Genomic DNA, 15,564 nt, shown 5'->3' on the forward strand with positions numbered 1-15,564 from the left:
TACACCAATAATTTATCTGTAAAGATATGATGTAGATAGCATTAACTGCAACAGTGTGCAACAAGATAAGCTTGAAAAATCCAGTTTATTGATTTTAAAAACTGCATTTCTTTTACTTTCATCGTGAGGAAATATACAGAATTATGCATAGTGTAATTTCTTTAAAATTTCTTTGATAAGAAATACATTAAACATGGCACTGTTAAGATGAAATAACTTTTCAAATCCATGTACTGCAGTCAGTCACTCTGATCTCTTAAACTGAGCTCTACAGAATGATCTAACCTATTTTTAGGTAGTCTTAGAGCTGTGGTTACACGTCTTAGCTGGCCGTGGTAGAATGATTTCAACTGGTCTAGCTCTCCATTTCCTTTCCCCTTGACTGCATATTCCTGCCCTTGTGCCATGCACTACTTCCTTTTCTCGTGGATTTATTATTCAGATGAGTTACAGCCAAAGCCATCAAAAAGAGGATTCCCTTCCTTTCAAGTTCCCTTCCTTTCCATTGTCTGCAGAGGTACTGTAGATGGCTGGATAGCATGTGTAATATGAAGTTAAGTAAAATGAATCCCCTCTTTATGTTTTTCTGTATTTATTTCCTAGCAGAGTTTTTGATATTTTGACACAAGTATATTCTGTATTTTTATTTCCTTCCTTATTCCTATGTATTTCTTCTTTCTCTTCTAAACATTTTGAGGATTGTATATTGTTTTAACTATAAATATGTTTGTTTTTTACTTGGTAATGCATATATTCTTTTTGTATAAAGCATTGTTAGTGTTCTGTCTAAATTCAAGGAGAATTTTTGACTAAATCATGGTGTGCAGTGATATCAGAAGCATACAAAAATGGTTTCAATATTTAACTCTCTGTATAAATAAACAAGAGTTGCCCCTTAGGGTAAGACGAATATCCTGTATCTCACTAATCAAAGGCAGAAACAAAAGGGAGGGGGAGCTTCACCTCTGTTTTATCAGTAACTGTTTGGGACATAGAAACTGGCAGTAAAGTTGGTAACCCCTGGAAAATTGTCTTTGTTTTTAGGCAGCTGTTTTTCTGATGTTCTTCTTTTCCCCTTCCCTCCCTTTAATTTAACTTTAAAGCTGGAGTTTCCTTCTATAATAGAAGACAGAGATCATGAAACAGGGAAGCTGATGCCTTCCACTTGAAAGTATCCATTCTTTTTAGCCTTGTTTCACTTTCTTTTTGGAAAAAAAAAAATGTTTTCCTGGATTCATTGTAGTGTGATGTAAGGATAATCATGTTCTACTGATGCAAAAATATTCCTGGAAAATGAGCTTATAAATGAGAAATAACATTAAAGAATATGTAGAAATAATGTTTTGTATTTCTGTTTTGCCATTCATCGTTGGTGACCTGAGATATAGAAAAGGCAAAATAGAATTTCACTGTTCTGTTTATTGTAGGAAAGATGTCCAACAAAAAGGTGTTGAAGTGTCACTGTACAAGTTGAAAAAAAAAAATAATTACATTGTTAAAATGTTTTATTGACAATTAATGGAAAGTTGAGGGCAAATCATCTTTTCTTTTTTTCTCTTATGTAACTTTTTTGCTGATTCCTTGTAATTTTCTGAAGTACTCCAAAACCTTAAGTCATTCTAATATCAATGCATTTTTCAAACAGCCATCAATTTCTCTTTTCCTTGGTTGCATTTTTAAAAATGCAAAACTTACTTTAAAGTGATTTATTAGTTCCTTCAGAAACATGAGTAATAAATAATCACTGTTCTTTTCCTTATGAAGATATTCTGTCTTTGGTATACTTTCAAAAATATTGAAACTGTCCTTTTCCATTCCAGTATCAGTCTTTCCCATACAACAAAAATGGATTCAAAGTAGGGATGAAGCTGGAGGGTGTGGATCCTGAGCACCAGTCAATCTACTGTGTTCTCACAGTGGCTGAGGTAAGCTCCCAGACAGTGAAAGGGGACTGAGAGCAGCCTTGATGCAAGATCACAGAAGAAATTCAGCTGAAACAGCAGCAGCTGGAAGTGCTCTGTCTTCTCTAACAGACAGGCAGAAATTGTATGTAAGAAGACAGCTTTTAAACTAATAAGCTAAATCTGCCTGAAAAACATGTGATGATTATGTCCAGTACCATGCAGCAGTGGTTATCTGCATACCTTTAACATATGCAGCTAGAGAAAAGAGTGTTACATTATTATTATTATAATAATAATGACAACTTATTACAACTTACATTATTATTATAATAATAATAATGACAACTGATTTTTAGAAATTTTATAGAGGTTTGATAGTACTGCTGTTGGTGCATTCACTGATACAAATAACTAACTTTTCTTTTTTGTGTTGCAATTGTGCTAAATTTTTTTCAGGCTTATTGCCTTAGAAATTGCCTGTATTGGCAGCCTCTATAAGTTAGTATACAATGCAAACTCAGTTTGCCTTTTTGCTGGCTTATGAAGTGTTGTTTCTTTTTTCATGAGAAGTTTCTTTGCTTTTAATAATATAGATGAGATCCAGCTTCTCAGTAACAATTTGTATGTTTTTTAAACATACCTTACATGAGTTTTTGCACATTAAGGTTCCTTTTGTTGTTTGTTTGTTTTTTCTATGTATTGAAACAGGGAAAAAGGAATAGGTAGGTATTCTGCTCTGTATTGGATGATACACTGGTATCCAAATGCACTGGTATTCTAGGCAGCTTTAATTTCATTATTTATATTTTAATAACATGGGTTTTTTCTTTCCTGTTTCTGAATCTCTTCATGGCCCATGGCCATATCCCATTTCTGTGTATCTCTTCTAATTTCTTTCGAATGGTACATCAGTAGATGAGTATTTCCTATGCACCTGGTGCTTAGCAGTTATTGATGGGTCATATTTTATGGCAGGGTGACCTGTCATAAGTTCCAAGGTGACAAACTGAAAGTTATGTCAGAGTGTAAATTAAATATAAAATAGGGTGGCTGTGATGTTAAGAGAATTCCTCTGATGACTGCAGAAAAGTTTTGGCATTTGGCACTCGGGAAGATATAGAGAACTTCAGTGCAGAAAAGAAGGATTGTATCTCCTGATTTTCCCTTTAACTTGGTGATTAACTTAATACTTTAAGGAATAATGAATTTCTGGGGCATATCTGTCATAACAGTTCTGGAGACCATGTTTAACACAATCATTGTTGGCATTCTAGCAATGCTCTCTTGCATATTGATTAACCAGGGTACTTTCAAATTAACATTATCTGCACTTTCTCCATGATCATATCAGCTGTATCCATGGTCTTCTCTAGGATTTCTATTTTATTCTGATGTTGGGCTGGAACAGTTTTCAATTTTTTTGAACAATAATAGCTCTTGAACAATTTTTGAACAATTCAGCTCTTGTTTAATGCTTTTTACCAGAAGAGGAGGCACTCAGATACTTTGCTTTTTGTCAAGCTTTCTTTCTTATCGAGTGAGTTTATTCATCCAGTGTTTGCCTGAGCAGAAAAGGCTGCTAAGAATATATTCATATACTTCATACTGAACAGAAGCTGTTATGTGTAGGGCAGATATCTTAAATCTTATGTTTTGTATGTTGTACATTCTTGCTTTTAGGTTTGTGGCTACAGAATACGACTCCATTTTGATGGATACCCAGATTGTTATGATTTCTGGGTGAATGCTGATTCTTCAGACATTCATCCTGTTGGATGGTGTGAAAAAACAGGTCACAAGCTTCACCCACCTAAAGGTATTGTTTAGTTTGAAATGTGTGCATTTTCCATAGCTCTCTGATTGAGACTATCTATGTAATGCTGTAGTGTTGTGCTGGTTTTGTTTGTTTGTTTTTGTTTGTTTGTTTTTGTTTGTTTGATTTGTTGTTGTTTTGATTTGTTTTGTTTTTATTCTTTTAGTCAGAATGTTGGAACAGGGCAAACTAAATTCTGCCTTAAGCCGTGAGGTTGAAATCCTGCCTTTTTTTATGCAGTGAAAATTCAGAGAACACAAGAAATAAAACAAACCATAAAAGCCATTCATAAGGCATTAGGAAAGAAAGTTAAGCAACAAAAATATTTCCCAAATGAATGCTTATTGAAAGTAAACTAGGAGCATCTTGGTGACATGTATGCTTAAAGAGAGATCTCACAGGCAACTGAGAATCCTTTAGCGGAGGGTCTCAGAACATTTTCATTATTACAAACTAACAACATACATACTTTGGCATAGACTAATGACGATTGTGTGCTTCTGCCTTGAAGATTAAGCTTAGGGAGACAGAGTAATGAACAGATCAGGATGGAGAAAACAGTGTGAAGATTACAACCTGAAAACATAATTTGTACATAGGTTTTTTAAATGGCAGATGTCTGTTGAAATATTTGGAACTCTCTTCTTTAAATATTCCATTTAAGGTTATATAACTATTTTATTTTGGTGGATAGAGGGCATCTGCACTGGACAGCACCATGACAAAATGGACAAATAGAGTCCCTTTTTTGGGGGAAATGGAGTAAATGGGGTTAAAGGGAGCATGTCCCGAACACAGGAGAATAAGAAATTAATGGGGTGTTTTGACATACAGAGGGTAGAATTACATGGTTTAGAAAGTCTGCAGAATGATGATTGCAGTCAGAAGATGCATTCTAGAGAATTATAAAACTGTGGATGCAAGTGCTCAGGTGTGAAAAGTGATAGTGAAGCCACTGAAAATATATGGGCCGAGGGCTTACCAGTGTGGGAGAACATGGCATTTCTGCACCTGAGGCTTGTAGGAAGGAGCATGGACTGCAGCTCATTTGAAAACTCCACAAGCCTCTCACAGGCTCCAGGGCAAGAGTGTTCCATGCTGCCACTTGAGTATATGACCTTTCTTTGGATCATAGTTCTGCATAACTAGCTATGTAGAAATAGCAATTTCTTGAACATAAATCAGATTTTATCAGAAGGTTGGCCTTCACTGTAGTGATATGTAGCAAATGAGTTACAGAGTGATTTATGTTATTACAGCAAGCTTTGTAAGTTTAAGTTTAGTACAGTTTTTCACCACACTGAACCAGTGGATAGCTCTTTTTACTTGGGAAAGTCATGGAGCCTATCAGAGGTATTGAGAGAGATAAGGAAATATGGAAGTACTTGTGAGGAATCTGGTTGTCGTCCTGCACAGCTATGTAATTCCTACTACCCCCAAGAACATATTCTTGCTTTTAAATAACAAAATCATTCTCTGGTATTTTTATCCAAGACCAGCAAAGTATGTTGCCCTTTGTGTAGCTTGGCTCCTTTGCTTCACCTGAGCAATAAACTCTTTGATTATTGAGGAGTGGCTCCTGAAACCTGTTCCTTACTTGTGGGACTTCTTCCATTGTCCCAGTGCAAGCTCAGCTTGCATATGGGATGGAAAAGGAATGGGAACAAGCGGTACTGTACATCGGAAGGAGGTGGGAGGAATTGGCCATTCATCAGTTAAAGATATTTTTCTAGTTTTTCAGCAGGAGGTCTTTCATTGCTTATGTTTTACTGAGATTTGTGGAGTTCTGTTATTCCAAGCGAAGGGAGTTCAATTTGAGGTTGTTGGAGTTTTTTGTGCATTTTTATTAGGTTTTGAGGAAAAGCAGATTTTTTTCATTTATAGTACACTTTTTGTTTCCTCTGAAACTTCTTATGTCTCGTGGATCAACAGATAGGTAGACAGATTGCTTATATTTTGCTGTGGTATCACATTTTAACAGTGCTCTCTATTTGGTGCCCATTGCAGATTGTACTGACACTAAAGCTAATACCAGTTACAGCAGCTTGGGGCACTGCATCGTATATAAAATACTACTTTACAGAACTCAAACATTTCCAGAAACATATCTAGTCCTAATTAAAAGTGTAATTTCATAAATTCTTGAAAATAAAATTTTACTGACAAATGATCAAGAAGAGTGTTCAAAGTGAGAAGAATTTTCAGTTTCACAGAAGATGAAAATGTATCGCTGTATTACAAAAAACCAAGACCGTTACCTAGTTAACAAATTATGTAATGTCAGTTAGCATTCACATTTTGTGCTTTTGAATTGACTGGAAATTAATGAAACCTGTGGTTTTAATTAGTGAATACTGTTCTATATCTGCAGTGGCTTGATCAAATTGACCTTCAGTCCTTTCTTGAGTGATAGATAATGTAGGAGGTAGAGATATTCCTTTCGTACGTACTGACTAGAAGATCCATGCTGTCCAGAAACTGTCTACCAACACAAATTAATTTTCTTTGAGCTTTGTCCCAATACCAGTACCTGATCCTATTGTAGATGCAGTAGGTGGGAGTTTTGTCTCCTGTGTGTTGGGAGTTGTCTGCTGTGAGCTTTGAGTTAGGTCTGAATTTTCTCTAGAATTGCCAAGGAAGAATTAAAGCTTTTATACCAACCACATTGCTTTAAGAATGGTTTTGGCCGGTCTACAGCTATAGTGCATTAATACAAGAGATGGAGAACATAAAGAAAAGTATCATTATTTGTACTTGGAGATTAATTTCTGTTAGCTAATATTTAAAATTAAAACAGGCAGATGTGGAGAGACTGAAGTAAAGGATTCATTACTTGTGGTGTCTTGGAAAATATGAGATTCTCAGAAGGTTACACGGAGCTATTGTAGTCTGTGGCATATCTGAATAACACTTTAGATAGTCAAAAGGTGACACATTTCAATTGTTAAAGCAATCACTCACTGAAATTGGTGGTGTTTTGGGTCTTGTTTTACTGGATTGTAACATATGAACTAAAATAGATGTGCCTAAAGCATATTGAACAGAATAAAGGAAGAAGGCTCTGTGTGCTTACAACTCTTTATTGTTGCTTTAGTGATCAGATGTACATGCAGTTTAATGTGAATTATTTATACAGTTCTATATGTTATTAATTATTTTACTTTTTCCATAAGAAAATATTAGAAGAGGCAAACTATCAACAGAAGTTTAGATTTCTTTCCCAGTACTGTGTTCATAGAATAAAAAATATGGAAAATGCGTGTAGGGGACTGTACAGTATAGGACACTGTAACTGCCTGTGGCATCAATGGTTTAAGCAGCTGTTTCGATATAACCTAGGGAGTTTATTTTAAAGCTATTCATGGTCATGCTGTTTCAGTGGTAACCTGAGGGTTTAGTAGAGTAAAGTCCGTTGGAAGTGGAAGGTCCGTTAGACTGACTGGCATAGCTGGAAAAGCTCTGGGGCCTTTGTTGGTTCTGAAATCCAAGACAGACTGAAAAGCCACAGGAGAGAGCACTTGCTCTGAGCTTGTTGGTTGTGTGTATGTTAACCAGAACATCAGAGGAAAGTTAGCAGGTAGCTGCAGGGCAGTACGAAGAGAGGTGGTGAGGTGTGGTTTTCATGGGGAAAGAGAGGTGGCTAGTAGCCTGGGCTGCTTGGAGAGTTTTGTTGGATGGGAAGGGGATTACAGTATGAAACTGTTGTCTTACTGAGTTTGTGATTTTTGATACCTGGTAGAATTGCACATTTGAGTTTCTAGGCTTCCCTTAAATATTGTTCTGTACCTCAAGGACCTCCATGTCCTTTGGCAGTCAGGACTCTGAGGTTAGAGACCGGGGGCAGAGCGGTAATTTTTTAAGAAATGCTCCCTGCATTATTATGAAGGTTAAATTGAAACTGAGCTGAAGTCTCCTGCGTTGTGGTCTAGTGCTTCGTTTGTATGTCTACTCTTCCTTGTAGATGAAGATTCGGAACAGTTTAAATGTCAGTCCTAGCCAACTATAAGAAACGAATAATGTGAAGCAGTATTTTGTTCAGTTAGTGCAAAGAAAACTTAACATTTTTGTAAGGAAGCTCAACTAGCACTAAATAAAGAACATGATTCCTCTTTGTAATACAAGATGCACAAATACAAATGGAGGAACTTCATCAACTTTCTTTTGAACTCTGTAAGCTACTCTACAGTGTGTTCAGCTTCTTCAGCTTCTAGTAGTCCAAAATAGCAAACCTTTAGAGACTCATTGAGTTCATATTGGGGTAAAATTAATAATTAGTTTTAAAATAAGTTTTCTTTATGTAGTTTATATAAAAATAAAATAAACAATTAACAGTGAATAAGCTTTTCAGTTTTAAAATTGTAAGAAACAGCCCAGAACTGGATGTAAAAATAATGTCTACACCTTTCATATCATGCCTGTCTTATTTCATGACATTCCTTTATGGTCGTTATTTAGGATATAAGGAAGAAGAATTCAGCTGGCCCTCATATCTAAAGGCGTGCAAGGCTCAAGCAGCTCCTAAATCTCTGTTTGAAAACCAGAACACAGTAAGTACTCATTTGTTACTGGTGGTATAGAAAGTTATTAGTGGGCTCATGTGTGTGGTAGACTTACAGCACATTTCAGTGATGGCTGACTTGAGACCTGCAAATAATTTAAACAAACAAATTTTAAAAATGTAAAAATTTAAAAAATTTAAAAATTTAAAAATTTAAATGTAAAATTTAAACAAATGCAGTAGTAATCTTCATCTCAGTTCACCACTGCAATTATCATCCATTATTTTCTTTTATGAATCTGTTTAAATATCTGATATTCAGAAATGGTATTTTAAATGAATCTTAGTAATTGTTGTTACTACTGTGTCTCACATCATGCTGTTGTGGAACAAGCAATATTTCAGAGAGAGTGTCTGAGACAGAGTCAAAAGCAACATGTTTAATTTTAGCAGCATGTTCAGTACTTTTTTATTTCATAAACCCTGAGTGTCTCTGTGTTTGAGCAACTCTCATGTCAACCAATTAAGCTGCTGCCACTCTGTTGGAGAAACTAATTGGGAAACTTAGAAATGACATGAATATATTGATTGTGGACACTGGGGAGATTTCTGGATTTACAGTATTTATCTTTAATTAAATGTCTTTCTCTATGTAGACAGTGATTCCATCGGGATTTCGAGTAGGGATGAAGCTGGAAGCTGTAGACAAAAAGAACCCTACATTCATTTGTGTTGCTACGGTAACAGACATGGTGGACAATCGTTTTCTGGTTCATTTTGACAACTGGGATGAGAGTTACGACTACTGGTATGATGTTTTTGTTTTGTATCCTAGTGAGATGTATCAGAAATGTGTTAGCGTTAAGCAGTATTTTCTGTGATAGTTTCCAGACTGTGCATACAGTTACCATACCAACTTTTGCTAGATTTGTAATCATGGCCACCAGAGTGTGTCTCAGTGGTAGATCAGATGAATCAAATTTCCCTTGTCAGGTTGCACATGAAAAATTTTTAGAGATTGTACTGAGTGACTGTTTGTACGTGTGCTACATCTGGAGTTGTGGATTAATTTCTTATTTCAATTACACAGTATAGCTAAGGTTAATGTCTTTAGTAAAGAATACGCACCATGATAATGTGACTGTACTTAGAATTAAATTTATGCATAATTGTAAAATGAAAGGAAGGCTGAACCTTATGAGGGTCTTGTTCCATTATGTGGTTCAGCCTGAACCTTAGACATTACTGTAATGTATCAGGATGGTAGCAAAATCTGTTTTTTGTCTTTTGAGTTCTGTGTTCCTCTGAAAACTGGGACCCTGGTATCCTGCCATGTATTGGAAATGACATTTCTGCATGTTGTATGGTGGAGGGATTTTTCATAGTCAGTGGAAGCAGCAGGACATGTTATAACTATAGAGATCCTGAAAGAAATTCAGATTTGGCTGTCACAGCACAGGTTTTTATTTACACTTGCATGGTCTTGTGGTAGGTCATCTAGAGCAAAGTAGTGTATCTTACATTCTTTTAAGAGTAAGTTACTACAGAACAGATAGATCATTGTAAGGCTGCATGTTGGCTTCTGCAGTGCCAATTTAGCAGTACAGCTTGTAAAAATAAATGAAGAAAGCTTTTTTTCATCTGTACTTGATGACAACTTGGGTACTGTGTCAGTGAGAATGATGTGAAACTGTTCTCTAACTTCAAAACTTTGTGAGTGTGTCTCTTGAAATAATAATTGTATGGGCTACATGACAAGCTGTAGGAGAATTAAGTTATTAAAACAGCAGTGAGCAGGTATTTCAGGGAAGTCAAGAACTGAGTAACAAGATGATAGGCCATACCACTCAAAGACTGGAAAGATTAGTGATTATCTTCATACCAACGTAACACAGTGCATAAATTTCCTTTACAAAGTAGCAGGAGACTGGGGAGTGGTAATAGGTGTTCTGAATTTGCAGATATGTCAGTGCTCATGAATAACAGTTATGCCATTAATCAATAATGAAAACAGCATTTAGGCAAGGCTTTTAAGGCAAATGAGCTCAATGAAATATAACACAGTTTGTTCAGAGGTAGCATAGGTATCTATAAAGCATTGCAGACATACACTGAGTTTCAGGCACAGCAATATTCTCAAGTCAGCAGCCCTCCCTCTTTGTGTTGTTGTAATTGAGAACAGAAATTAATAGAAGAGGAAGGAAAGAAAATATTATTAAAGAATAGTGAATGAAAATAGCAGTAGAACATCTGACCGAATGAGAACCTGTAAATGTATCCTGAATGCATCCCTGTTATATTTTGAATCTTAGATACCAGGTTTATAGAGGCCTTAAAATATCTTGGGTGCGTAAACTTCACATCTACCAATTAGTGTCTCTAACTAAAAATGGAAGGTCATGTTGGGATTACCCAGAGTGGAGGGCCTCACAATCTTCCTGCACCTGCATGTAATTTCTATCTCAGAATTATAACGACTTCAGTAATGAAAAATTATATATGTCATGTAGTTGAGGATTTTCAAACTAGTACCTTTCTTTTCTGAATTATTTTCAAAAAAGCTCCTTTCTTTCCTATATTCTTTCTGTGGGTTAGTTTGGGTAAACTGAACTTTTTCATTAACTATATGAATTCTTCCCTTTTCTCGAATAAGTGAAAAAACTTAGTTGCTTAAGTTTACTGGATTTCAGGAAACAGAAATATATTACCATGGCCTAAATTTTTTAGACTTGAGGTTTTCAGCCTGAAGATAGTTTGCCTGAATTTTTGCTGAACATTAGAAAACATGTTAATGTTTGAAAATAAGCATGCTAGCTAGAACTAGCTATTGCTACAGCTCTTTAATGTATTGTGGTGATACTTCCAGTGTGTTATAAATTCCATTAAATTATCCTTTGACAGTGGATTTTAGAGGGAAGAAAAGTGAACAAAATGGACAGATTTAAGCCTTACATTCAGGAAGGAGAACTTGTGTCTGTCTGTATTCCACAGGTCTTCTGGTTCTTTCCATCCGTGCTCTTTTTTTGACGAAACAAATAATGCTTCTTTGACAGCCAGATACATTTACTCCAAGTGGAGTTTCCAAATGCTCTTAAGGTTGGACTAAATCTGGAAGTAGCACTTGGATGTCTTTGGACTACCTTGCATATCTCTATGAACTAACTGTAGGTCTCTGCTGGCTTTCAGTCCTCCATTCTCTTACATCTCCTCCATTTACATGCAGATATTAAGCCTAAGTTTCCTAATACGTTGGTGACAAAACCTGAAGCAGTCACAGCTTTAGCAGGAGGAGAAGCTGTGCTAGCTTGTTGGGGCTGGCCCTCAGGAGGGATTGAGCAGTGGCCATGCTGAACATGCTGCAGCCCACACTTGCAGGATCAAAGGGCTTTGGCTGCCCTAATACAGTGCCTGGTCTGAGCATCCCCTGAAGAAGAGGCACTTTGGGTCAGCTTTTGGGATCAGTTTACCAGGCGTGTGGGAAAATATGGCATCCCGTGCTTCACTCACTGTTCTCTTCCAACAGTCTTCCTCTCAGGAAGTTTTGTATCACATTTATCTGAATCATTGTCTTATCTGGGTGAGTTTTGGAACAGGCTGGATTTTTGGTATAAGACTAAATACGAGGCCAGTTCAGCTCTCCACCACCATCTGCTGCTTTGCTAATAATAAAGTCCTTAAAAGTTGTGCTCTGCTTGTTTCTTTTTTGAGATAGTTAACTTTGCCGCACTCTTCCTTTGAAAGGATTGGTCTTTTTGATGGGGTTATAATAAACCAAAAAGAAGATAAAACAACCTTAAAGAGTTGTGAGTTATACTACATGCTTTTAACTATTTAAATGGATAATGTGTGATTCTAGAGTATGTAATGTAAAAACGTAAAATTTCTTGCAATCACCATGCAGCTGTTTTATCATCAGATTTTCAATGGATAACATGATAATATTTTTTTATTTTTTTAGAGGTGGTTTGCTAGACCACCTCTGTATGTATGCAACAACCTCATGGTTCACATTTTGGGAAGTCCTGACCTAAAATGATACTTGCTTTATACTTGTTATTGATGAAGTATTCTCACTTATGCACTAGATGGGGCTGCAGGATGATTTCTGAATTTTTCTTTTTTCCTTTTTTTTTTTTTTTTTTTTTTCTACATAGTTAGATAGACTGAAATCTCACAGTCAAGAAGTTGTATAAGTAATGTTCCTGAGGGCATAATATTATTTATGGGTGTAATGCATGTGTGTATGAATGTTATTTGGTAGATAACATTTTCATTACAGATTCTATCTAGATTTAATAAAGTCAAAATCAAAATACCAAAAGATTTCTTTCACCAAAAGGGAAAATCAGAAATTATTTCAAAACAGAAAATGGGTATAACACATACAGTTTGTTTTAAAGAAAATGCTGAGTACTAAATAAGAATCCTGTTCAAATCTTCAGGTGGAGACCCATGTGGGAAAACACTTTCCTAAAAGTATTCAACATTCTTCTTTTTAACAGTCAGTATTATCATCTGTCTCTCTTGATCTGTATTTAATGAGCTGTATATATGAAACAGATTTCTGGGGAAAAGTAACAGGACAGCTGAAAGTACGTAATAGAGAAATACTAGTTCTTCCACAGCTGAGTCTATCATTCAGAGGTACTCTCCTGCTGTGAGTTAGGGATTGTAACACTGCAGACACATTCCTTTTGTGTAGAGGGCTGAACATGCCAGGAGCTCACAGTCAAACTGCCCTCAGCTGTTTTATTGTGGGAAGCTGTGAACAGCGGAGCTTCTTCCTGCCTTTTTACATCGTGTAGCTCTTTTCTGTGTTGACCTCTTTTGTAGGATGCAGTTAGGCCGTCCATAACCTAGCCGAGTTGCTGTCTGTTCTGTGTGAACCCTCTGTGGTTCACCTGGCTCTCTGCTGCTTTTGGCTCCTCTTCAGTTGCCTAGATTAGTTTCATTTCCAGTATAGATAATAGATGTCTTCCATCTGCATGCTCCCACAAGACAGAAGGAATTGGTTGTTCGTGGTATAAATTGTGTGAACTTTATAATCTTGCTCTGTGAATTGAATGTGCCCATGTCACAGCTCCACTGCTGCAGTCCAGGCATAGGTGGCTGCGAAGGTGCAAAGTTCTGCAGCTCCTGCCAGTGGTGGCAGCCTTCTGGGCCTAGCGGGCACAGTCAGAATTCAGGGATCATCATGTTTTATGAAGCGTGTGAGCTGGGTGTTCTGTGATCTGTTTTGTAGTAAAGGAGCTAAAAATCTGTGGGACGCTGAAAATTGATTGTGAAAAGTCAGAATAGCCTTGGGCGTTCCAGCTGACAAGTCATGGGCTTAGGCTGACAGACTGTAGCTGCTCTTCCAAACTAGATACATATGTCCATGAAATAACACACATTAAAGCATGATAGCTTTGCCTTAAATTGTGTGTGATTTTTACTGATCTCTAGTTTGTATTGTTAAATGGACTGTTAGAAGCTGTGTGAAATCAGTATGCAAAGATGGGCTATATGAACTGTTTTTGCTGGAACAGTGCCACTGTTTTTTTGTTTTGGTTTGGTTTGTTGTTTTTTTTTTTGTGAGGCCACCATGGTTACAGAAGCTTCTTATAGGCTCATCTGTAATGACCATGTTTTCTGGTAAAGCAAATCAAAATGTTACAGATATTTTATAATGCTATTTTGCTGTCTGGCATTCATTGCTACAAGTTCTGTGTTCACTCTTATTGCTGCACTGTCAGAGCATCTTCCCGTAGTGCATCTTCCATTGTGACAGACCTTCTTTTTCTGTCTTAAAGGCAAGAAGTGTGTGAAGTGGTGTTTGCTATGCAGAATTCTGTAAACGTGTGTTCAAACTGTATGCTTGAAGAAGCAAAACAGAAGAAATGCATTCAGGAAGTCCTGACAAGTGTTTTTACACATTTAATCCATTGCTGTAAGCAAATGCTGGTAATACCATAGTGGCTTGTGAACTTGGGTCTTGATCCCAAATTTAACTCTGGAGACTTTGAAAGTAATTTGTGGACTTTACTCCAAAACATTGCATAAAGTAATATAGGTACACTCTTCCAGTGTGGAAGGATGCTCTGTCTGGGTAAATGCTTCCATGAAATACTCTCATTTTGAGAAAGATAGAATAGAGAAATGCTGTCCCCCTTGCTCCTTGGCCTCTCTTCACAGTTACTGTAAAGAGAAGGGAAGAAGAAAGAGGGAACATGAAGCATTCACTTTTTTTCTGGTTTGTTCAGGGCAAGGCATTTCTAGAAGTCAGAGTGAGTGCTGAGTTTCAACAATGCCAAATAATCATAAAAGTCCTTTTCATTCCTTTTATTAATGGTACTTTCTGTTATTTAGAAAGTATTTGGTGCAACACTATAAATACTATATACATACAGTGTAGCTTTGTATATTGTAGTAGGACAAAAGACTGGTATCTTGATGTGAGTTGAATCCTTGGTTATTGTCAGAGCCATCACAGAGTCTATCAAAGGAAGGTTTTATCTGCTGGAAGGTGATTCGTTTGGTGTTATTACAAAGAAATATGAGCACAACAGTTTCAAACATAAAGCCACAAGATAGCTGGAGTAGGTTGGCTAATATTTTTCAGCATTAGTATACTCCTTTTAGGTACAAGGCTAGAGGAGTGCTTGCTGTGAGACCGGTTTTGAGACACCCAGATTCCATTTCTGTTGTTGAAATACATCTGTACTGAATTTTAGACATTGTTGTGTAAAATTGCTTTTCAGATTTTTATTTAAAAGTTTAACATTTTGTGTATTCTAAATATGGCATGCTCCTTCATTTTTCTTTCATGCAGCACAGGCTCAAAATTACAGCGTGATAATTGGCCAGGGTTCATTCTGCAGTCTTTTCTGTGCTGCTTCCTTCTGCAGTTCTTACAACATAATTGTGTTCAAGGTCTGCAAAACTACCATTTTGACCTATGCGTAAAGACATTAGGGTTCTTGCTAATTTACATTCATCATCATTTTGTTTTATACACAGTTCTTTGTACTCTCTTAGATGTTAGCGATTATTAATATGCAGTGTTTTTAAAAATATTAATTAGCTATTAGCTAATTAGCTCCCTGCTAAAGCAGGGAGAGAACGGCATATGAACTTCCAACCAATACTTTCAAGATAGATACAGATAGTGATGCAGTTACAACAGTTAGTGAGAACAGAACCATTGTTTGTGTATTTTGCATTAGTAACTCCTGGGCTGGAGGGAAAAGGCAAGAATATCTGTTAATCTCCAGCCTAGTGATTGAAACAGTGACTTCAGAGAGAGATTAAATAGAAACTGAATCACAATGACTGTTGCAATATTTTATGCAAAGATCATCGTATATACT

At 36.4% G+C, this 15,564-nt stretch overlaps 1 protein-coding gene across 6 annotated transcripts in view; it reads left to right on the plus strand.

The window, feature by feature from the left end:
- Positions 1-15,564, plus strand: part of L3MBTL3 (L3MBTL histone methyl-lysine binding protein 3) — an 87,462-nt gene that overhangs the window by 34,009 nt on the left and 37,889 nt on the right. For all 6 annotated transcript variants that reach the window (XM_082756441.1, XM_082756442.1, XM_082756446.1 and 3 more), the window contains 4 exons: positions 1,821-1,925; positions 3,585-3,720; positions 8,173-8,264; positions 8,872-9,023. In XM_082756441.1, the coding sequence (XP_082612567.1) occupies positions 1,821-1,925; positions 3,585-3,720; positions 8,173-8,264; positions 8,872-9,023 (485 nt within the window). The remainder of the gene's footprint in view (positions 1-1,820; positions 1,926-3,584; positions 3,721-8,172; positions 8,265-8,871; positions 9,024-15,564) is intronic.

This window comes from Aythya marila (genome assembly GCF_965140915.1).
Source record: "Aythya marila genome assembly, chromosome: 3".
In the NCBI taxonomy this organism is placed as follows: Eukaryota; Metazoa; Chordata; class Aves; order Anseriformes; family Anatidae; genus Aythya; species Aythya marila.